Source organism: Condylura cristata, unplaced genomic scaffold (assembly GCF_000260355.1).
Source record: "Condylura cristata isolate star-nosed mole 26May11 unplaced genomic scaffold, ConCri1.0 scaffold00025, whole genome shotgun sequence".
Lineage (NCBI taxonomy): Eukaryota > Metazoa > Chordata > Mammalia > Eulipotyphla > Talpidae > Condylura > Condylura cristata.
The window spans coordinates 26851440-26873850 of NW_004567126.1; the positions used below are offsets into that span (position 1 = coordinate 26851440).

The 22411-nt window shown below is 43.3% G+C and overlaps 1 protein-coding gene across 1 annotated transcript; it reads right to left on the bottom strand.

Moving 5' to 3' along the window:
* Positions 1 to 421: 421 nt before the first annotated feature.
* On the bottom strand, positions 422 to 21895 carry LOC101622593 (EGF-like module-containing mucin-like hormone receptor-like 4). Its single transcript, XM_004688853.2, has 16 exons — positions 21812 to 21895; positions 20910 to 20960; positions 18654 to 18779; positions 17820 to 17969; positions 17140 to 17180; positions 16305 to 16437; positions 15708 to 15815; positions 12877 to 13058; positions 12304 to 12471; positions 11155 to 11349; positions 9345 to 9580; positions 7413 to 7479; positions 6775 to 6866; positions 5431 to 5611; positions 3135 to 3230; positions 422 to 1073 (listed from the first exon to the last, which is right to left on the bottom strand). Exons 1-16 carry the CDS (start codon positions 21840 to 21842, stop codon positions 963 to 965), a joined length of 1968 nt encoding a protein of 655 aa, XP_004688910.1. The 5' UTR covers positions 21843 to 21895; the 3' UTR covers positions 422 to 962.
* Between the last annotated feature and the right edge of the window lie 516 nt (positions 21896 to 22411).

Consider the following 22411-nt stretch of genomic DNA (forward strand, 5'->3'; position numbering starts at 1 on the left):
CCTTAACCAGTGATTTATTTAAAGGCAAGTGTTTTTTTTTTGTTCGTTTGTTTTTGTAGCCAGAATAGCAAAGGGGAGTTGGGACAAATTTTTCTTGGGAAAGATGTTCCTCACATTTTTGAGAGCTATGTGAAGTTTCTTCCTCTATAGCCATCTGCATGTGAATAAGAAAAGCCCTGTAATTACCATAAAGTACAACAACCCCAGGCTTATGAGGAGCAAGACACTGCAAAGTGTGGAGAAGAATTCTGTAGAATCTGTGCCACTGGTGAATCAGTGAGCCACAGCACGAGCCAACCTGAGTTCCATGGGCTCACGCTCCTGTTTGAATTGATGGGCGTTACAGTTTGAAAGCATTCTGCTTGTGTCAAGAATAGAAAATCTTAATCCGGTGCTCCTAAATATTGTATGTGAGGGTGCCATTATTCACAGTGACAGAGGGGCAGTTTTAAAAGACCACCTTGAGGTTTTTGCTTCCCTCAACTCCCCAGATGCACAGCCTGGTTGCATCTAAGCACAGCACTCACTGCCTCCTCAGGTCTGGGAAGACTCCTTGGGCTTTGTGCTTCTCTGGACTGGACCTAAAACACACAAGGTTAAGGAAATCGACCACATTTGGACAAACTAAGGAAGCCAAGACTTCTGAGAGTTTGAAATGAAACAGAGGCCAGAGAGAGATGTGTACACAGAATCCAGATGTTGGGCAGTATGTCACCGGCGAGGTGATCATAGATGACGAAGACCCATCACTCATGTTCCTCAAGCGCTTGGTTGTATGCAACATATTATACTGAATTCTGATTCTAGATTCTCCTACGTGCCCTTTCTGCATAGGGAGATAGAAGCCAAAGAAAGAACATAGCCTTTCCTCATTTTCACCCGAGAGAGAAGTGTGACTCCTTAGAGTGCTGTCTCCTTAGGGCGCTGCTTCCTTAGGGCGCCCCTAAACATCTCCTAAGTGATCATTTTGGTGTCTTAAGCCAAGAAGCATTGACGAGATGAGCGTGGGGCTGTGCATAGACGTACAAAGGTTGTTCTCTGTGAGGCATTTCTGAAGACTTCCCCAGTTCCTCCTATTGGGAGAAATAACATGGGAGTAAAAGTTGAAAACGAATACCTCAGGCATTAGCTAGAACATCCAGCATGACAAGCCATTTCGAATTTCTATAAAATCCAAAGTTCTTATTATCTGACTGTAGAGCCTTTTCCCCAAAAAACAATGCCCATGGTGATCTCTTTATTTATTTTCTTTTTTCACAAACAGTATGTTTACTGTGGCCCAGGCAGCATTCTGAGGACTTGATACATGTAACTTCATTCACGCTTCACAACAAGAGAGTTATTATCCCCCTTTTACAGATGGAGATGAACAAACTGGGGCACAGATCCACCAAGTGTCTTGGTCCTTGGGAGAGTAAGCTGGGATTTCAACCAGGCCCTTTAGATACTTGCAAACAAGTCACTGACAGATCCCCTAAATGCTAGACCCTCAGGGCCCACATGTGTTTTTTAGAATGTAAAATGTAGTGACAGCTATCCACTTCTCTGCGGTCTTTGGATTCATTCACTGCAGAGATTTTCAAACTTCAGTATGTATGACAGTCACTTAGTTAAGAAATCACAGGCCCAGACCCATTCGAGGAAGACAGAACCCGAGACTGAATTTTCATGGACTTCCTCTGGTGCGAGCTAGCCAGCACTGAGCTAAACACTCACATGCTCCCAACTTTAAAAGTCGCTTCCACATTTAATTTTCTTAAAAGATACAGGGAAAGAAGTGGTGTCCAGAGGGGGCACTGAAAGGTGGTCCCACCTCATCTGTCCTCAAGGGCTTCCTGGCCCTGTGCTCTGTGCTCCTGCCATGGACACCTCTGGTGCCACATGGCTCCAGCTGTCTTACCACAGCAGCACGGCCATACTCCAGCTGCCGCGTGAGGTCCTAATGACTGACAACTTCCTCCTTCTCCAGGAACTGCCTCTGGGCAGTCTATCTCAGGAGATTAAATCTTACTGCCCAGGAACTGAGGGTGGAATGACACAGGGCACTAAATGCTGCCTCAAGAGGGTACCAATTTTGTGGTCCAATTCACATTCCAGAATCCTCCGAAGGACTCAGACTCCAAGCGGAGCCATAATATCACAGAGTCCTCCCCCACCCTGCGTCCTTTGCTCTTTCTCTTCCTTCTGCCAATGAATCACAAGGATATTCATTCCTTAGACTCTGCTTTTAAGGAACTCAACCTAAGGCAGGTGACAATTCATGTGTGAAGGAACCAGATGGGGGAGATGAAAATTAAACAGCTACTGTGTTTAGAAGTTTCATGTCCCTAGTAAAGTTGACACCTCCGGTAACAACTCTAAGGGCCTAGTACCCAGGTCACTACTTGGAACAAGCCCACTACAGGAGTCCCAGCTTCATCCAGGGCTTCTCACCAAAGTCTATTCATGATTCTCCTACTCTAGATAATTTCCCAAACCAGAGGTCATTTTATCAGTCATTCTCACCAAGTCTTGGCTCAAGCATCAGCTTCTCACTGATGCTATCATGACCATCTTATTGAACTTGTCACCCCGCTTTCTCTCCATTGCCTGTTTTTTATAGCATATATTATTTTGCAATTTATAGTATAATATACTTTTTGTGGTTGAAAGTCTGCTTCCCCCTCCCCTGGCTAGAATATCAACTCTGTTAGAGCAAGGATTTTTGTTAATGTGTCCGCTGCTGTTTTCCCAGCAACCTATCAAAAAAAAAAAGACCTAGCACATAGTAACTACTCAATAAATATTTGTTAGCTGAAAGTTGTTAAATAAGTTCAAATTTTGTTAGATATCATTTCATATGTGGGGAAATACTGGAGGTAGGCTGAGGAAGAGAAAGGGAGGAGGAGGAGAGAGAGAAAGACAAAGGTTGGGGAAGAGAGAGAGTAGAAGAGAAGGAGAGAGAAAAGGAGGTAGGGAAGAAAGAAGAAAGGACATTTCTGTTTTGGTCTGAAGACCCAGAAAATGTAACAATATAAAGCAAGCACCTAATTCAATTTCTCTTTTCTTTTAAATCAAGAGGCCAGGAAGCTCACAGAAGCACAAGATGTTAGGTGCAGTTCAAGTGCATTGCAGGGCAAAGTTGCTGATCTTACCACTTTGGATTGTACAGTAGAATGAGTTATCTCGGTGGTTTCCATTTCTACCCCTTTCTTCTTCCCACTAAACCATTTCTTGTATTCCATTCGCACCTGATGAATATAGGATTTGTGTTATATCCAGAACTTGCATTGGGAGAATGGACCTAGTAGAAGAGACTCAAAATACAGATGCTGAGTCCTAGTCTCTCCTCTTTCACTAGTTTTCTGTATCATGTTTCCATGCTAGGTTGACTCGTTTTATCAAATTCAACCTCCTCAATTATATAGGAATTTAATAAATGACAGGCACCCTAAGGACTCTACAGTGGTGCTCATCGTGATGATGAAGATAAGGTGATAATAATGGTGGCAATGGAGGAGATGGTGGAGAAGATGATGATGATAATGACAATGAAGGTGATGATGAAAATAATGAAGGTGTTGAAATGGTGATGAGGAAGAAGTATGAGGTCATGATAGTGATGAGGAGTGTTTATTCTCATGATGGTGATGGCAGTGGTGGGTACGATGGTGAAGATCACCATTTATTGAACACTAGCTATGTCAAAACATTCCAAATATGCACGTATACCATTTAGTCTTTATATAATCCTAACAAAGACATTATGTCTCTCACCCCCAATTAAAAATAAAGAAGTGGAGGGTCTTGGAGGTAAATTAACTTGTCTAAGGTCACGAGCATTCTAAATCCTGTCATTATCACTCCCAAGATCTGACTCAAGCCCCTACTTAAATCTTCCCCTGTGATTCCATGAACTGCCCTTGTCAAACTTCCTTAACATGCTCTTTAAAATACATTCAAATATTTACCACAAAATGTTATTTTATCTGTTTATTTTCTGTGAGGAGTACCAGAAGATGCTAAAATGAAAGAAGGAGAATTAAAGTGGTGGCTTTTGCCATTATCACCTTAAATGCTGGTAGTTCCACTCAAAGGCTTTGGCAAACTGCTCCAAATCTCTCATAAAGAGCAAAATTATAATAATAAGCCTCACTGAGAGCTTAATATAAGCCAAGGACTGTGCTAGTAGATTTATATTGCATTTTCTCAATTCTCAACTGCCACATTTGCAAATATGAAAATCAAGGCTCAGAAGGGGTAAACAGCCTTCTCAAGATCACATAGCAACTCTTTCAGTAAAAGAGCTTAGATTAAAACTGACACACCTCCGAGTTTGTGAGATATTATACCAAATATTGCAGGGTCCCTCCCTACAGGGCACCCCACCACAGGAGAATGATTCATTCTCTCTATGGTAAATTCCGGTATGGTGATTTGAGTTGCTTCTTCAGCCTGCCTGTCAGAATGAAAATAATGTAGATCAAGCCATAGCTGTGTAGCATGAACAAGAAATAAAAGTTGATTTTTGTAAACCCCTGATAGTGGAGGAGGGGTAACTTGTTACAGCAGCATAATCCACTTTATCCTGACTGATACATAATTTGATACGGGCTGTATTGTGTGCCTCCAAACATATAAAAATTCATATGTTGAAGCCTTAACCCCAAATGTGACTATATCTGGATATATGACATTTATGAAAGTAATTAAGGCTAACTGAGGTTATGGGGATAGAGTTTTGATCCAGCTGGATTAGTGTCCTTATAAGAAGAGGTTTAAAAGCCCTTTCTAGGCCCTCCCTGGTGGCACACTGGGTTAAAGCAAAGCACTGAGAATCTGAAGCCACTTCCGCATGAGTTCGATTCCCGCCTGAGTTCGAGGTGACCACATGGGGCGGCAGACCTCTCCTGACCCACCCGGTGCTCCCCTTAGCAGTGTACTTTGTTGATCTGCCTGTTCTGTACCCCACTCTGTCTCTGGTGAAGCTTCTCATAGCCCCCGAGCCTCTGGCCTGTACCCTAGTTCTGTATGTCCAAATAAATAAATCTTAAAAAAAAAAAAGCCCTTTCCCATTTCCCATGTGAGAACACAGCAAGAATATGACCATCTACAAACCAAGAAGAGAGCTCAAACCAGAACTAGACAGAATTCCAGCTTCCAGAATAGATAAATTTTTGTTGTCTAAGCTGCACAGTCTTATATGTTATTTTGTTACATCAGCAAAGCAGGCAAATGTATACTCCTAAGAGATATGTTAGAATATGAATTGTTAGGTTGCTAGTGAAACCCAGAGCCAATGACACACCAAAAACAGCCTTCACCTTCTTCCTAGTATCAAGGCAACTCCCAAAATACAAACTTAAGAGGTTAGATAAGGGAAAGAAAAAGAATGATGATTCACTTAGACTTTAGGAGAAGGTTGGTGAGAGACAAAGTAATTAGCCTTACCTGGCGATTAAGAAGACAGTGTACCACAAAAAGCAAAACCCCCTGTAGGACATTGATGATGGTGAATATATAAGCAATGACTGATCCTATTGTCTTTCCAACTCCTTCAACCATAAAAAAACCAAGACTCCAAGAACAGCCCAAGATAAACAGTTGAGCAATGGCTTTAAATGTCATAACTCTGAAAATGAAAAAGAATAGTAATATCAATCAACTATCATTGACTAGTAAGTATACTTTGCATCATTTGATTTAAACTTTATAAGAGCCTCATATGAAGCTGTTTATGTAAAATCACACAATTTAAGAATGAGGCATAACCCACACTTTTAATCACTGCTCTGAGAATAATAATTTTCCTACTCTTAGAAATGATTCATCTGCAAGTTCTCTTATCTGGGCTTATTAGGACATTTGTAGAAAGTGCCTTATAGACATTTGTATTGAAATAATTGGGTGATGAGCTCATTATTTTGGACAACAACATAAGTTTTTCAAACAAAAATGGTACCTGGAATAATAGGGCAGGGTTGTCAATGGGAGACCCATCAACTGGAAAAGCTGATGAGCATGAGTGTGTATGTGCAAGCTCATACATAAGCCTGCCCTCTCACACACAAGAGTGTGGGACCACCAGAAGTGTGACACTCTGACCCTCCAGAATTGAAGAAACTGAAGTTAAGAAATGCCTGGTCTGATAAACAGATGAAAGTCAGTATCTGAAGTTGGCCAGATGTTCCTCTAAGTTTTTTCCAGACAACTCACCAATGAAAGGTTCTCATCCTTGCTGGTGTAAGATGAGCATTTTGCTCCTCTGATCAACTGAATATTAGTAATTTCCACTACAGTGGTTAGAATTACATACATTCAATGAAATCATGTTGACACATGCCCACCATCCATGGCACTCCTAGTTAATATTCCTTGCAGTCATTGTAACTTTTAGACATTTAGATCACATCCACTAAGAACTTAGTGCCTACAACCAAGGAGAAAAACATCCAGAATTGGGTAGACTCTCAGCAGAGAAAAGGATAATATTGATACTCTGGGCATTAATTTAAAAGAAAGTATCATTTCTTGAAACTGTTGACATCAATTTCATGTGAAGAGTTTAGCTGCACCAAGAGATGCCCAATGTATAGAATTTGTGGAATGAAGAAATGAAGGGGAACATTGTAACCTAAACTGTAATTTTTTCTTCATCTGTGAATTGTCCCTCACATATTCCTTATGCTATACCAGGAAGTGTTTATATACTATTTTTGCTTGGGTTTTTCTTCCATGGGCAGAGCGGACCTGTAGAGCAAATATGTGGGTACCATTGATTCTAGTACTTCTTACCTAGTGTTCTGTATGGTGGACACTTCTTTATTGAGGGAGGAAATCTTCTTTTTCAAAATCCATAGAATTTGAAAGTAGAACACCAAGTTGATCTATGGAAATAGCATAAAAAACTGATTTGGAATTTTCTTTTGAGACCATGTCATATATAGTCACCCCAACCTAGGGTATAAGAAGGAATCTTTTAACAAATGACACAGTTTCTACAAGGATGGTGTGGTCTTATGCCCTGGTGCTGGATAAGGGTGGCCAAGTAATTTATCATTCAAACTAGGACATCTTGAAAGTAAAGGCATGCTAAGGATAATGGATATAATGAAAAGTTTCTGTCCTAAAGGAAAATAGCTCACTCTAAAATAAAGTCACTTTATGTAGAGTAGACACTTGTTAAGTATTTGTTGAATGAACAAGTTTAAGACTTTTAAAAGAATACCCAGAAGGAGGTTATAGTGCACCAGAGATAGGGGAAGCCAGAGAAAGATATATGATGATGGCACCCTAGTAAGAGCGGTGCATCACAGCCGCCTACATTTCCTTATCCTCACTCTGCTTTAATGGATAAGCACACACCCTAAGTTTGGTCAACCCAGGGCAAGCAAGTCTAATAATCATAGAAAGTAACTATTACAGTCGCATACCAAGATTATGACGGCCACTGGCCCCATGAAACTCCAGATGAACCCTTTCTCCAGTTTGAACCAGCAACTGTTGAGAACAAATAAGCATTAGCTGTCTGTTCCTTGGCAGAAGGCTTGAATTCACGCTCCGCTGGCAAGATTGAGTAGTGCCAGGAGATATTTAGTTCAAGTCTGAATTTTAAATGGAATCATATGTGAGTCCTGACACAAAGTGTGTACTCTGGGCTCCGTTTTCCCAAGTGTAAAGTGGAGTCAACAGAAGTGTCGATAAGACTAGATGGTTCTGATGGCTCTGTACCGAGTCTGTAGTGAGGGAAGGTTTATCTTCCAACTTGGTTCTTCTCCTTCAGTGTTGTGTTGCTATTCTCAGACTTTCCTCTCCATGTAAACTTATCATCAATGTGTTGATATCTACAAAGTAATTTTCTGAGATTTTTATTGACAATATGTTGAACCAATAGATCACTTTGCAAAGAATAGACTTGACATTATCGAGTCTTTCTTGGCAGAAATATGGACTTTATAACAACTACTTATGGAGAAATGCACTCATTTTGAATCTTCTTTGATTTCTTACCTAAAATTTTTGTAGTTTTCTTTATAAAGATATTGTAGGAAAGATTAAATGAGATAATGTGCATACATTTCTGGGATATAATTACTGGCAAATATTTATGGCACATAAATGTAGGTATCATAATAATACTGAGTGCTAGAATAAAAAAGAGCAATTTAATTCCAGCTATAAAAACTATCAACACTAATTAAACTTATTCCATATACCACATATTCTGTTGCCAAATACTTTGTATTCTGCCATAATTTATGTTGGAAAAGGTAACATGACTTGCAATGCAAATCTAGTAAAAGTAACAACCAATTGTGAGCACTCAGTAGACAGGAAATTTCAGAGAGTTCCCCATACTGACATTTGAACCAAGCATCACAAAATAAGGCCATTCGGCCAAATCCAGTTCACCCTTCATTTTTTTAAAGATTTATTGACACATAATCACACACTACTTTGCATACACCCATGTCCTTGTCTAATACCTGACTTGTTCACCCTGACAGGTCAACATTGAATAGTTGCCATAAGTCCATGTGGTCAGCAAAGCCCCAAATGGTCTCATTTAGCCATTTATAAAAAGTTTTTCAATCCCTGACCTACCCACCTTTCTATCTCCAGGGTCATTGTGAGAGGAAATAAGGTTCAAGCCAGACACAAGGCATCTCTGGGACTTCAAGAAGGATGACCTCGTATAAGTGGTCAGCACAAGGACACCTACCTCTTAACCCAAGCCTCACTGCCATAATACTAGATTTTCAACTGACTTTGCACAACTTTGCCAACTTCTTTAGTGAGGCAGAAAAACGTGGCTGAGTACTGCTTTGGAAATTCTGACTTATTCTCATCTTAACTGTGACTTTGAGAAAGTCTATTAAATACACTAAGTCCCAGATGCACAAATGGCCTTGTAGAGTAACAGGGAGACTGAGAGGAGATACCGCATCTGCATGAAGCCCTCTCTCTCATGCATCACAAGCCTTCAAGATTTGTTGCTATTTTTGTTATTCTTTTTATATTTTGGAGATTAATCTCAACCGAGTCAGAACCCTGCTGAAGCCCCACAAGTTTTGATTTGTACTCATGGATTTTTTTCTCTGAATTTCCTGAAGTTGCATTCAAACTTTTGTTGGGATGTTTGCTTGTGTGAACATCTTTCTAGAAAAAACAGACCCTGATATTCACCAAAATTTTCAAAAGGATCCAATCCCAAAGATGCTGAGAACCATTGTCCTAGGGATGCCCAAGAGAAGGGACACTGCGGACAAGGAAGCATTGGTTTGAAGCACACTTACAAACGAAAACAGATTCACATTGTTTTGAATCTCATATTATGTGTCAACCACTCCACCATGAGTGCTTACTGAGTATACGTTCCGTAGCTTTTGTGTCCGACTATTGCAGACACAGTCACAATAACAGCTGGAATCCCATAGCCAATAGGATACAGGAACCTCTTCTTGAATCTGCCTGCACCAGTGTAGTTGGCCACCTTTAGGTTCCGGACCGTGAGGAAGAGGTGCAACCCCTCAAGGAACATCCAGGTGAAGGCGGCCAAGTACAAATAGTGCAACACCCCAGCGATGATGGAGCACAGCGCCTGAAGGGGAGAGGAGAGTTCAGAACGTGAAGCCAACACATAGAGAGCCCTAAAGACTCTGTGGGAAAACTGTTTAGCAAAACGGCAGGTTACAACGTCATACACAAAAATCAGTTGCCAAGCTGCAGCACGAATTCAATCCCAACCAGGGATTGAATCCCCCATAGGGCAGCAGACCTCTCCTGTCTCCCTGCTGCTCCCCTCAGCAGCGTGTTTCAGTATATCTGCCTGTTCTGCTCCCCACTCTGGTGATTCCTCTCATCCCCCACACTCCTGGCCTACACCCCAGCTCTTGTATGCATACATAAACAAAATAATTTTTTTTATCGTTGCCTTTCTATATGCAAACAATGATCTAGAAGAGGAAGAAATTAAGGGGAAAATTCCATTTATAGTTACACCAAAAAAAGAAAAATGTAAATACCGAGGGGTAAACCTAACAAAAGAGGTGAAGAACTTATACAAAGAAAGCTATAAGATGTTGTTCAAAGAAATAGAGGACACAAAGAAATGGTGAGCTATTCCCTGCTCATGGATTGAAAGAACCAGCATTATCAGAATGGCCATTCTACCCAAAGCAATATACCGAATTCAATATAGTCCCAATAGAAGTTCTGTGGTATTCTTCAAAGCAATGGAACAAACATTACTGAGATTCATATGAACCACAAAAACTTCAAATAAACAAAGAAATGCTGACAAAAAAAAAAAAAAAAAAGAATGACCGAGACCCATACCTATATAACCTCATTTTCTTTTTTAATCAAGGAGATAGGTTTGAGTTTATCTCCTACCTCCTGTCTACCAGTCGATTCTCAATAAAGTATCTCAAACTTTGATACCATAATATAAGCTTCTACAAATAATACAGCAGAGAGCAAGTCAATTGCTTGGTAATAGGATGAGAGTCAGGTGCAAACACATGTGGCTAAGTCACTGTCCACCAAAAAATCCAATCCGTCCTCCCCTTCACTCCTAGAATATAGCTTGGTCACGGAAGTGTGACTTCCCAGCCAGAGACCAAATTTTGCAGCACCCCTTGCAATCAGGTGTGGCCATGCAACTGAGCCTGGCCAAGAGGGTCTGAGGGAAACTGACAGGCACCACCCTCCTATGGGAAGAGACCCTTAAAATTTCCTTCACAGGACTCTGCCATGCTCCTGCCTCTTGCTAGTTGGTTAACACATAAGGTCTCTGGGGTGCCACTGAATGCTGCATGTGGCAGCTAAAAGAGCTCCCATGAGCCTGGGGATGGAGATAGACACCCTTCAAACCTTCTACTAATATGCAAGGGGACAATGAACTGGTCTTGCACTAAGCATGGACACTGTCGAGTTTATTTGCTACAGCAGCTATCATCCTGTCTGATACCACCAGTCTGATTCTCCACCTGTTTGCTAAATGGCCCCTCAAAAAGTATGGGTCTTGCCCAGAGAAATATTATAGGAGAACTGAAATTGAAACTCTTCCCACCCCCATAGCATCACTACAGACCACTGCCTTTCTCCCCCTCTTTCTGCAAGACATGATGCTAGATTCCACTGTGACAACAGTGTTCTGGTGAGATCACCTACCTTTGGCTCAGTTTGATCAATCCCTGTGAGGAAGAGAAGGTGGGCTAGGAAGAGGCAGATGGACAGCTGCAGGTGAAGGGAGGTGCTGGTGTTCTGGATGGTCCGGCACACAAAGAAGGTGATGATTGCCAGGAGAAGGCAGAACAGAGAAAGGCTCAGCCCCACGTAGGTGATCACAGTCAGGACAGGGTCCACCTAGGAGTCACCAAGGAAGGAATCACCATAGCTGCCGTTGCTGCCATTATGAGCCTTATTTAGAGTCACATGGGCTCCCAGTTCAGCCCCCCAAAGTGAGTGACTTAGCCTCACTGAGACTTTGCAGCAATAGCATTTACCACTCAGGGCTATTGAAGAAACCAGACCGTTAGACAGGCACTGTCGAACTGAAGTATGTCAGTTACATATATCATTTCAGATTTTTCACCACTCCGGAGGTGACCCACATGGCAAGGCAGACCTCTCCTGACCCACCTGCTGCTCCCCTCAGCAGTGTACTTCGTCAGTCGGCCTGTTCTGTTTCCCCACTCTGTCTCTAGTGGATTCTCTCACTGCTCCTGCACCTCTGGCCTGTACTTCAGTTCTGTATGCACAAATGAATAAATCTTTAAAAAAAATAGGGGAAGAAGTTAGGCTTATTTTATTCATTTATACATCCAAGAACTGGGGTGTTGGCCAGAGGTGTGGGGGTGGCAGTGAGAAGATTCACCAGAGACAGAGTGGGAGCAGAACAGGTGGATCTACTGAAATACACTGCTGAGGGGAGCAGAGGGTGAGATGGGGGAGGTCTGCTGTGCCCTGTGGGTCACCTCCCTGGCTGGGGTTCGAACTCCTGCTGCAGTTGCTGGTGAGCGCTTCATAGTGCTGAGACTTAACCATGAGCAACAATGAATGCCTCTTTCTGACCTGACAGGGAAGGTCTGCTTTCCTTTTGCAAAGTAACAAGCGTGTCAGATCCCAGATCACTCTAGACCTTTCCACTGAAGGAGATGACAACTCAGCTTCCCAATATCCTGGCGTTATCTCCCTCCCAAGTGAGCTCCTTCCACTGAAGTCTGCCTCTTAGCGTTATCTACTATGACAGAAAGAACAGCTTCCTGGACACAATCAGATTCCCAGGAAGGGACCGACCCCTTCTCCATCCCTCAGTACCTTGGGAACAAGAGCCACGAGGACTGCAAAACTGGACAGGTGAGAGCACTTGCACATGGTGTGAGAGTCATTGCTGGCTAGGTAGGAGCAGCCTTCTGTGGACCAGCTGCCTCCCTCCGCCGATCCTTCCCAGTAGACACACAGATGTTTTGTCCTTTCACCACCAGGCTGGAAAGAGAACAGCATGCAAATAGACCTTCTGGTTCTGTTGTTTCAACTGCCTGGGTTAAGCTTGGGAAAGCTGGACTGGGAAGTATCACCTGGAACACTCACAGGGAAGAGTGTCTTAGCCCCACACCTGCTGTGGGCTCACGCCTCACTTAGAAGGTATACTTGTGATCATGCCAGGGCCCCACAAACCGATGAGAGGACTGCTTCCCCCAGGCTCCTGGCCGTGGGGAGAACCAATGAGAGGAGCTCATAAGTGGGAAGGGAGGTCAGGGATGTTTTCAGACTTCCACACTTGTTACCAGTTCTAACTCTGAGTGGTCAGAGATGGATTCGGGTTCCTCCAGGACCCCAGGGACACGCCCCTCTAAGGTGAAGCAGAGGGAGCCAGCCAGGGCTGCTTACCTCGGTGTGCTGGAAGGTCAGGAGCACAGGTTTAGACAGGTACACTTTTCCCACACCGATGGTGCCGCTCATGATGCGGGAGTTCAGTTTCACTTCCTGCAGCCCTCTCCTGTCGCTGAAAAAGGACCCGTTCAGAACACTCCCAAGAGTTTGGTACGTGATGAGTGCCACTGTACTGCCAGCTGAGGAAACACAAGAGAAGACACGTTCTAGACCATCCGTAGATTGGGGGAATCAGTCCACCAGACACTAGGGACTGGTCCCTTCCCATGAACCTGATCGTGTCCTGTAGTTGGGGAATCGTTACACCTTACATGGACCCTTGACAGACTGCTAGTGTTGGGAGTGCCATGCTCGGTACCTGTCACACATACTGAAACACCTCAAGGCGCGTGACACAATGCAAAACACTCCCTCGGTATGTGGTAAAGAGGGGCGGATCCATAAGGCACCGACATCTGTCAGAATTCAAGAGGTTTGCCCGAGGGGCAGGGGACACTCAAGGAGGGTGAAAAACACATTCCCAGCTTCCACCTCAAGTTCACTCCGGTGTCTAATTAACAGAAATTTATGCAGGATGTGTGGCATTTCATTCATTCTCATCTTCTTCCCTCCCTTCCTTTTCTTTAATTTTCTGTCCTTTATACTATTGGATCATTTTTACTGGGGTAACGGTGGTATCATACACCATCTACAGGGTACTGGTTCACACCCCCCGGGGTCCCCTGGGCCCCGCCACACCCCCCCCCCCCCCGTACCCCGCTCTGCAGTCAGATCTGATACTTGTTTTGGTTCCGTAGGTGAGTGAAATCATCCTCTGTGTGTGTGTCTCTCTTTCCCTCCCTCTACTCTCTTCCCCTCCCCTACTCTCCCCTTCTCTCGCTCTTTCTTTCTCTGTCCATTTTCATGCAAGAATAATTTAATTCACAGAAGTGCATAATAGTTACTCTGGAGTCAGAAGCAGCATTGCGCAAGCGACAACAATCCATATGTCATCATCCCACTTGAAGCTAAAACTACTAACCGTCAGCCTTGTTTACTTCACTTTGAAAATCAATTCATCTTAATATGTTCCCTCCCACACCTCCTCCCATCCCACCCTCCAGCTCACAATAAGAAGTGAAGATTAATCAGTAGTTAGGAATTTTCTGGAAAAACTATCTTTTCTGAAGGAAAACAGTTCTTTCACTCTCTCCAAGCAACTTTCTCTTTGAAATAATTTCAAGCATTCTTCACTCATCTGTTTATTCTCTCAATTATCAAACATGCATGGAGCATCGCCTGTCTGCCAGGGGTGTCCGGGCATTGCAACACGGCCATGAGCAGAGCACCCAGACTCCTTGCCAAGAGAGCTGAGGTCATGGGACAAAGAAATGAATCAGAAAAATACCACAGCATGTAGGTGCAAGGTGGAGACTTAAGCAAGGTGGCGGAATAAAGCAGGAGTGGCAAACCAGAGCCTGAGACCCAAACCCAGCTTATCACCTATGTGTGCAAATAAAATCATCTTGACACAGTCACGCCCCTTTGTTTACATATTATTTATGGCCACTTTCACCCTGTAACATCTGCCTTGAGTAATTATAACAAAGGTCGTCTGGCTTAAAGTCAAAAATATTTTCCAGCTGGTCCTTCTACAGGAAAGAATTTGCCAAGTGGTAGGACAGAGGAAAAACAGCTGGCTACTTTAGAGAAATGCTTCTCGGGGAAGGAACGAGACAAGAATCACCTGCCAATACTGTTGCCTTTTTGGACCATCTTGTCCAAAACAGCATGTGTCAGCCTGTCCCTTTTGAGGAAAATGTCACAGGATCCCTGACTGGGGCTTGCTGCATATCAGGAAGCATACAAAGCCCAAAACTGCCTGGTGAAGGACCATGCAGGCCAGGTCTTTGTTTGTTTTTTGTTTGTTTGTTTGTTTTAATTTATTTATGCATACAGAACTGGGGTACAGGCCAGAGGTGCAGGGGCAGTGAGAGGATTCACCAGAGACAGAGTGGGGAGCAGAACAGGCAGATCAATGAAGTACACTGCTGAGGGGAGTAGTGGGGAGACAGGAAAGATCTACTGCGCCATGTGGATCACCCCCAGGGTCAGGGATTGAACCAGCACGGAAGTGGCTTGGGCCAGCTTCCAGTGCTGTGCCCTGACCCTCTGCGCCGCCAGGCAGGGCCCCAGATCTTTGTTTTAAATGAACACATTTTATTAAAGGAACAAAATATAAACAAGCTCGAATCAGCAGGACACACACTAAACAAACACTGTGGTTATAACTTGGACCAAAATCAAAGCATCTGCCTCTCTGAGAGCAGTGGAGGGAATGAGCTATTGCATTCTGGAGGCAAAATGTGATGGGAACAATTTGTATAGGAGACATTCTTGTCATTATTTAAATCCATAATTGCTGCACAGGGCAGATCATTTTCTTATCTACAGGCATTTTTAAATTGACATTTTCTGCCCAAAATACATGCTTCCATTTTTCACACTGTAATGAATCATTGCTATATGAATGCAAAAAGTTTAGCCCTTAAAAAAGAGTAAAAATTTAGGGACATACTGTTTCTTAGTCTTCAATTATTGTCATTTGGAGACATGGTCACAAATTGTTCACTTTCTAATAACTAAAGCAGCAACAATAAAAAAAAAATATTTTGAAGAGGGCAACCCCAGAACCCAATAATGTGATGGTCAAGTCACTGTCTAAACTCAAGGTAGATCTCTTAATTCCGTCTTTTAATTCCTATCCTCAAACCCCTGTGAATCTCTTTTCCCTGGCCCAATCACCGAAAAAGGATTGGCCGAGGGTTTTGGGAGGTCAGACAGAGTACCTCTTGTGTCTCCTTTGAAAACATCCGTACAGTCGATCTTCATTGTGTTATTTCCAGCCTCCAGAAGCGTCTTCTCGTGTGTGTCATTACATCGCTTGGTTTCAAAGACTGGAAACATGAAGAAAGCGAATCAGCTCATTTCTCATGCGTAAGAAATTTATTTAAGAACTTCTTTCTTTGAATGACCTCCGTACCAGTGCAAAACCAGCTGCATTCCTGCCCATATCTCCAGCCAGTGGGGATGAGATGGAACAAATGTCCTAAGCCATGCATGCTAGCCACAAAACCCAGGGAGCGAAAGGGCTGGCAATATTCCCCAGACTGGAAGTAGGGTGTGCAAATTGAGTCTTTGCCACAGAATATTTAAAGGGGGAAAAAAGAATAATGATGAAGTGCATAATGAGGAAGGAATTTAAGTTTTAAGCCAGAGAAGCTAAGCATCGAAAAGTTTTTAAATCATCTAAGAGCAGATCTTCCACTTTGTAAAGAATTCCTTGGGTGGATTCTCTCTAAGTGTATAAACATGTAAATGTCAGGTTTAACAAAAGACCATCTGCATAAAAGTTTGTGATAATAAAAAAGCTCAGTGTCTCTTACTTATACCAAGCTCAGAATTTTCACTCTTTTCTGGAACACTCCTATTCCAAACCTGCAGTTCCACACCCTGGAGAAGTTCAGTAGCTTTTCTTGCAATGTCCCTTTCGCTTCCAGCCATCCTCAATACATTCATCTAAAAACAGAAAAATAATTAGGTAATTTCCAACTGATACTTAAGAAAACCAGGCTACCCTTTAGTGCTTGGGCAGGTCCAGAAGACTCTAATACCTATTAAGGTGCTACTAGAAGACTCTAATACCTATTAAGGTGCTACCAAACTGTTACACGTTTTCTCACCTATCACACAAAGCCTCCTGAAGGGTTCATTGTAATGCCACTGTGTTTGCGAAAATGTTAAAATGTTAAGGCTGAAGGGTGAGCGATCAGGAAACTATCAAGAGTGTCTTATGGCAGAAGCCAGGCCAGAGGAAGTGATAAGTGATGGTGCAAGACTCCCGGCGCTTGAGTCAGATCTTTGACGACAACTGCGGCCTTTCAACCCCTCGTTGGGGTTTCTCGGTCTCTCTTGACACGTGAGGCTCAAAGGGCTTGGCTGTGGAGGGTGTCCGCTCATTGCTGTATGTTTAGATGTTATGTCTGCTCTCTACCCACTAGATCTTAACAGCACCAGTTACTGTTAAGATAGCAGTTTAACCCTGGTTGTAACAACCAAAAATGTCCTCGGACACTGCCAGATGAACCCAGGGACAGGGCTAAGTCACTCCTAGATGATTACTGCTGTGTTCTCACAGTCATGGGGAGAATGTGGTCTTTACGCAGGAAAATGATGTGGTAAGAGTGGCTGTTTTCCAAATCCAGGCTTCCCTTCACTCACCACGATATCCTTTTGTGGCCGTGTCTCCACACTGGAGTTCTCTGGGAAATAAAAGCAGCTATTAGACAAAATCCAGTTGGTGACACAGCCTGATCACATCCCTCTTCCAATCACCCTCAAATTGGGTCTTTCTCTGATCCTGCCACAACCTATTTTAATCCCCCTCCAAGAAGTTCCAAATGTCTTCTAAGTAGAATTTTAAAATGCAGTTAGGATAGAGCTGCCGCTCAGTAATTCAACCAATATTATTCATTAAGTACTTTTAAGTCAGCCAGTGATGTTAAGCCTTTTGGTTACAGGTTAATAAAGAGACAAAGAGGTGGGAAAGCCACTAAGCAAAATAGGCAAATAATTAAGTAATTACAAAGATCCAAAATGTTCTTAATCGACAGGTTAAATGACCTGGGATATATAGAAGAGGATCAGTATCTTGGGGGTACAGAAAATTTTGAGCTAAGAAAAGTGTAGTAACACATGCGGTTGTCTACACAACACAGAGATGGCTGTTGCTGTCATGAGCTTGAATAACATCTGGGGAAAGATCATCAGGGACAGCAATAGGTGAAGGACAAAAGCCAACGCAAAGCTCTGCTCTCATCCTGGCCTGAAAATCACAGATCTCTCAGTGGCGTCACCCACAGTCCTCCTTTTTCATGAAGAGAGTATTTGGACATTCTTACCATAACACTCTGGATAATCCAATGGCAAGATAGCACCCAACCAGTAGAAGAAACGACTTGAAAGACAACTGCAGTAGTAACTCCCAATGGTGTTTTTGCAATATGAAATGTCCTTGCACTTTGCTGATTTCATCTTACACTCATCAATATCTATCAATCAAAAGAAAATGTTAGTTGTCATCCTCATAAAACTATAATGTTCTCCCTCACCTATGGAATCTCTACCACCCCTCATGTATAAATGTACCCCAAACAGCATATCCTTGGATAAGAAAGATTTGATATTATAAATATGATAAGTCTTCTTAAGTTGTTTTACAAACCCAATATGATTCCAATATAAAGCTTTTGCACTTGTTTTATGGAAAAGAGTTGATATGATCATGCAAAAATAGCCAAAGACTGAGATGGGGACTAACCTTCCCAGATACGAAAACATATTTGAGACAATGAGGAGCTGGTGCATAAATAGATCCACAGAGCAGTAGAGTTGACTTAAAGCCCAACTACATATGGAGCTTCAGAATATGACGGTGACTTATCAAATCGCTAATATGTTAGAGGTGTCAGCTAACAAAAACCACCAGTTCTTGAAACTGAAAGATCCCAGGGCCTTCTACCTTCTTCTACAGAAAAAAAAAAATAAATCAGGATGAGAATGAGACTGGGAGCAGGACAGTGGGTTAGGCCTTCTTGAAGGACAGTAAGACCGTCCTGACCTCTCTTGCAGTATTAATGCATTTTTGGCATTTTTGCAGAACGAGCTTCTTTGGGGTCTGGACGGTGGGTCCTGCCTTGTCCAAACTCCAAGATGAGTGTGGGCTTTTCCTTTACCTTCACATTTCTCCTTGGGCTTGGTGAGGTATCTGCCCCTGGACACAGATGACTGAAACCCGTTGTTACAGGCACACAGGGTGTTGTTGTAGGAACTGGCATTTTCAGGACAGAGAAGAGAGAGCACTGTGGAGAACACACACTTTCCCTTATTTTCTTAGTCACCACTCAAGAAATATTCTCTGAAATGCACAATGTACCATATACCGTGTTTGCACGAATGTCCTCTTGGGATTAAGTCCGTCGGCATACTTTCTGCAAGCACCCAACTGTGGAACACTGCACATATCCCACTTCCTCCATCAACACCACTTTTGTGTGACAATACTTTCAAATGCCAGCGTCTGATTTCTTTATCTGAGGGCTTTCTGTGCCTACCAGTCCTCCTAGCTCACTGTGAGGCAAGTTAGCATATCTCCTCCCCCAGAAGCATTGCCTCCAACCAATAACCTATAAAGGTCAGTGGCATTAAAAGCTCAGCTTCCAGATGACTGGATTAAAAAGATGTGGTACATATATACAATGGAATATTACTCAGCAACCAAAAAAGAGAAACACATGTCTTTTGCAGCAACTTGGATGGAGCTGGAAAAGATCATGCTTAGTGAGGTAAGCCAGAAAGAGAAAGAAAAATACCGGATGGTTTCACTCATAGCAGGAGTATAATGGACCAGGCGAGAAAATAACAAGAATAATGAACAACCATATACCAGAGACATTTTGTGGGGGTGGAGTGGGGAATGGGATCAAAAACGGTGGGGGGGGGAGAAGGGAAGTGTACGAGATTATGGTGATGGCACACGGGTGACTTGGTGATGGGAAACCCGCGGGGATTACAACTGAGATGGGGAAAAAATGTACAAAATGATGTAAAAATAAACTGTTATAAAATAAAATAAAAAAATCATTTTCATAAAAAAAAAAAAAAAAAAAAAAAAAGCTCAGCTTCCTTTTTATTAAAAATAGTCAGAGAATAACAAGTGTCGGTGGAGTGTGGGGAAGTTAAAACCCTAATGCACTGCAGAAAGGAAGGTGAAATGGTGTGACTGTTGTGGAAAACAGTTCCTAAAATGAACCAAAAATAAATGTTTAATTAATTAGAGTTACACTGTGACCCAGAAATTCCACTCTTAGTGTACCCCAGTGAATTGAAATCAGGGTCTTGAAGCAGCACTAATCACAGGTAGAAATAAGACAAGTACCCATCAAAGGGCGAGTAGATGAATAACACTTGGTCTAGGCACACAACGGATTGTTGTTCAACACATGCACCAACATGGATGAGCCCAGAAGACACTAAATGAATAAACAAATTGTTCTTAGGAGAACCACGACTATGTGATTGCACTAATGCAAGGTCCCTACAGTTGTCAAGCTCATGGGAACAGGAAATAGGACAGGAAGTAGGCCATAGGTTCTGGGAAAGGAAACAGTGAGTGAGTGTTCAATGGGTTCCTCATTTCAGTATTGCAGAAGGGAGAATGTTCTGGGCGTGGGTGGCAGTGAGGATTGTGCAACAACACAAATGTACTTAATGCAACTAAACTTTTCCTTAAAATGATAAAAAAGGCAAATTTTATGGTGTGTGTATATTAGCATACTTTAAAAAAAATAATAGGAAATCAACTTCCTTACCATTGAGGGGAATAACACTCAAGTGCATGTTCCTTCCTGCCCAACAGTCCCCTGGGGGTTGAAGTCCCAGGTACCCACATGTTGGACATTAGACTCTGTAGTGTCTCCTTGTCTTCTTATCTAACTTCCCACACCAAGCTGGTGCTTCCTGGAATCACCTCTCAGAGAAATGAATGCTCTGGAGTCTTTATTTCAGAGTCTACTTCTGAAATGAGTAGACATGCAGTGAAGACAAAAGTATCTCCCAGCATGATTTGGGACATAGATTTTGGGGAAAGAAGGGCAGAACCCAACATCCACCAGCTGTACGAGGGTCAGTGGTGAGTGGCAATGCTGTCAGGATCGTCTTCAGGGCAACGTCACAAGGACTGAGGCAGGGGTGTGTGCAATTAGCTTAGCACTGAATCTGTGGCAGTGCCAGAGTTAAATAAATGGGGTTGATGATGGTAATGAGAGATCAGGGAAGATCCTTGGAAGCTCCAAATAAGGTAAAGAGTAGCAGGAGTTAAGTGTTCCTCCCTCTGGAGACAGGTTCCCAAACCCCATTTCCACCACCCCCCCCGACCCCCCGTTCCCCCAGGAAACCATGTATATCCAAGTCTTTGACAAGGAATAGCTCACATTTGTGACTCCTCACTTCTGGCCCTGACAGCACCAGCAGGACACTGAGGCCTGGAAAAGAGAAACCAGCTAGTTCAGATGGGAGATGCCCAAGGGCTCTTCTTGGCAGAAAACTGAGTGAGGCAGGGCTTTGTCTCCCCTGCCCATTCACACAAGTGCCAGGCTCATGATGGATACCCTGGGCAGGCTCTAAGCATGAGGGCAGGGGGGAGGGGAAAGGCAGGAGCACTGGGGCACAAGGGGAACACTTGATTGCAACTGTAAGAGGTTCTTCACCTAGTCCCAAGAACCCCACTTCATCAAACCCCAACACCTAAACCCCATCGCTCTCACAATAGATTATTTCTAACCTATACTGACTCATGCACAAATGCTTTCCTGCTCAGAAGTCAAGAACCTCCAGGACCCCTCAGCACTCAGGGCGCCATCAGAAGGGCCTACTCTGGAGCAGGTCTTCATGAGGTAAGGAGCTGCAGCTCTCTGTAACCCATGTAGGCAGCCAGGAGCCACTGAGAGTGCCTGTCCACTGGAAGAGAACGAGCCTAACCTCCTTGTCTTTCTAAGACAAATTAGCTACTGCCCCTTGGGAGGTCCCCAGCAGGATCGAGTGCCAGTCACCCACAGCAGTCACCCACATTCACACACCCTTCACTCACTCTGCACTTCTTTCTCTGACACTTCCAATCCTCTCTGATGGTTTTCAGATTCCTCCCAGGGAAACCATGTGTACTTAAGTCTTTGTTTTGGGAAAAGCAATGAAAAGACTCAGTATGAGAGAGTCTAATGAAACACACACACAGTAAGTTCTGGACAAAGGGCCAAGTTTGGGAGAACAGCCAAAGCTGGGAGACTGGGGGGAGGGAGTTTGGGAAGAAGGGTGTGGAATTCTCTGATCCACTCACCTGAGAGCAGAGGCAGACACCTGCTTCCCATAGCGCTGAGACACCAGGACAACAATCAGAGAAGCCCTCAGAGGATGCGGCCAGGGCCTCTGGAATGAAGAAACCCACTCAGAATGGAGCGGCCAGCTGACCGGCCAGAGGACTGATGGGTGTCCAAATCCTTTCAATTCTGCCTATGTTTGATCCAACAGTTGTACTGTGAAATTATCTACAAAAAAAAAAAAAAAAATGATGCTACAGGAAGAATAATAGCAGAGCTGCCCGCAGAAAGCAAGCTCAGAGCCCAACGAATGGCCATGTAGGACCCACTCATAGAGTAACCTCTGGGCCTGAAGACCCTGTTCTATTGCAACCAGGAAGATCCAGAGTGTGAGAACCTCCGCAGGACAATTTCTTCCCCCATACAAAGGAAAGGTGATACTACTCAGCTATGGGAAAAAACACACTTTTGCCATTTTCAACAACATGGGTGGGACAGGAGGAAATTGTGTTAAAGGAAGTAAGTCCCAAGGAGAAGGACAAGCCCAGGCTGACGTCACTTGTTTGCGGAGGATAGAGGACCTGAAGGGTCAGATGAGGTCAAACTATTAACAAACCCAG

Excerpts from the sequence above, each read along its gene's own strand:
- LOC101622593 (XM_004688853.2), bottom strand. The coding sequence starts at position 21,842 with ATGGGAAGCAGGTGTCTGCCTCTGCTCTCAG. Across the intron at positions 16,438-17,139 it reads GGCCACAAAAGGATATCGTG|ATGAATGTATTGAGGATGGC; the intron begins GTGAGTGAAGGG and ends TTCTGTTTTTAG. Across the intron at positions 15,816-16,304 it reads AAATTCTGAGCTTGGTATAA|TCTTTGAAACCAAGCGATGT; the intron begins GTAAGAGACACT and ends TCATGTTTCCAG.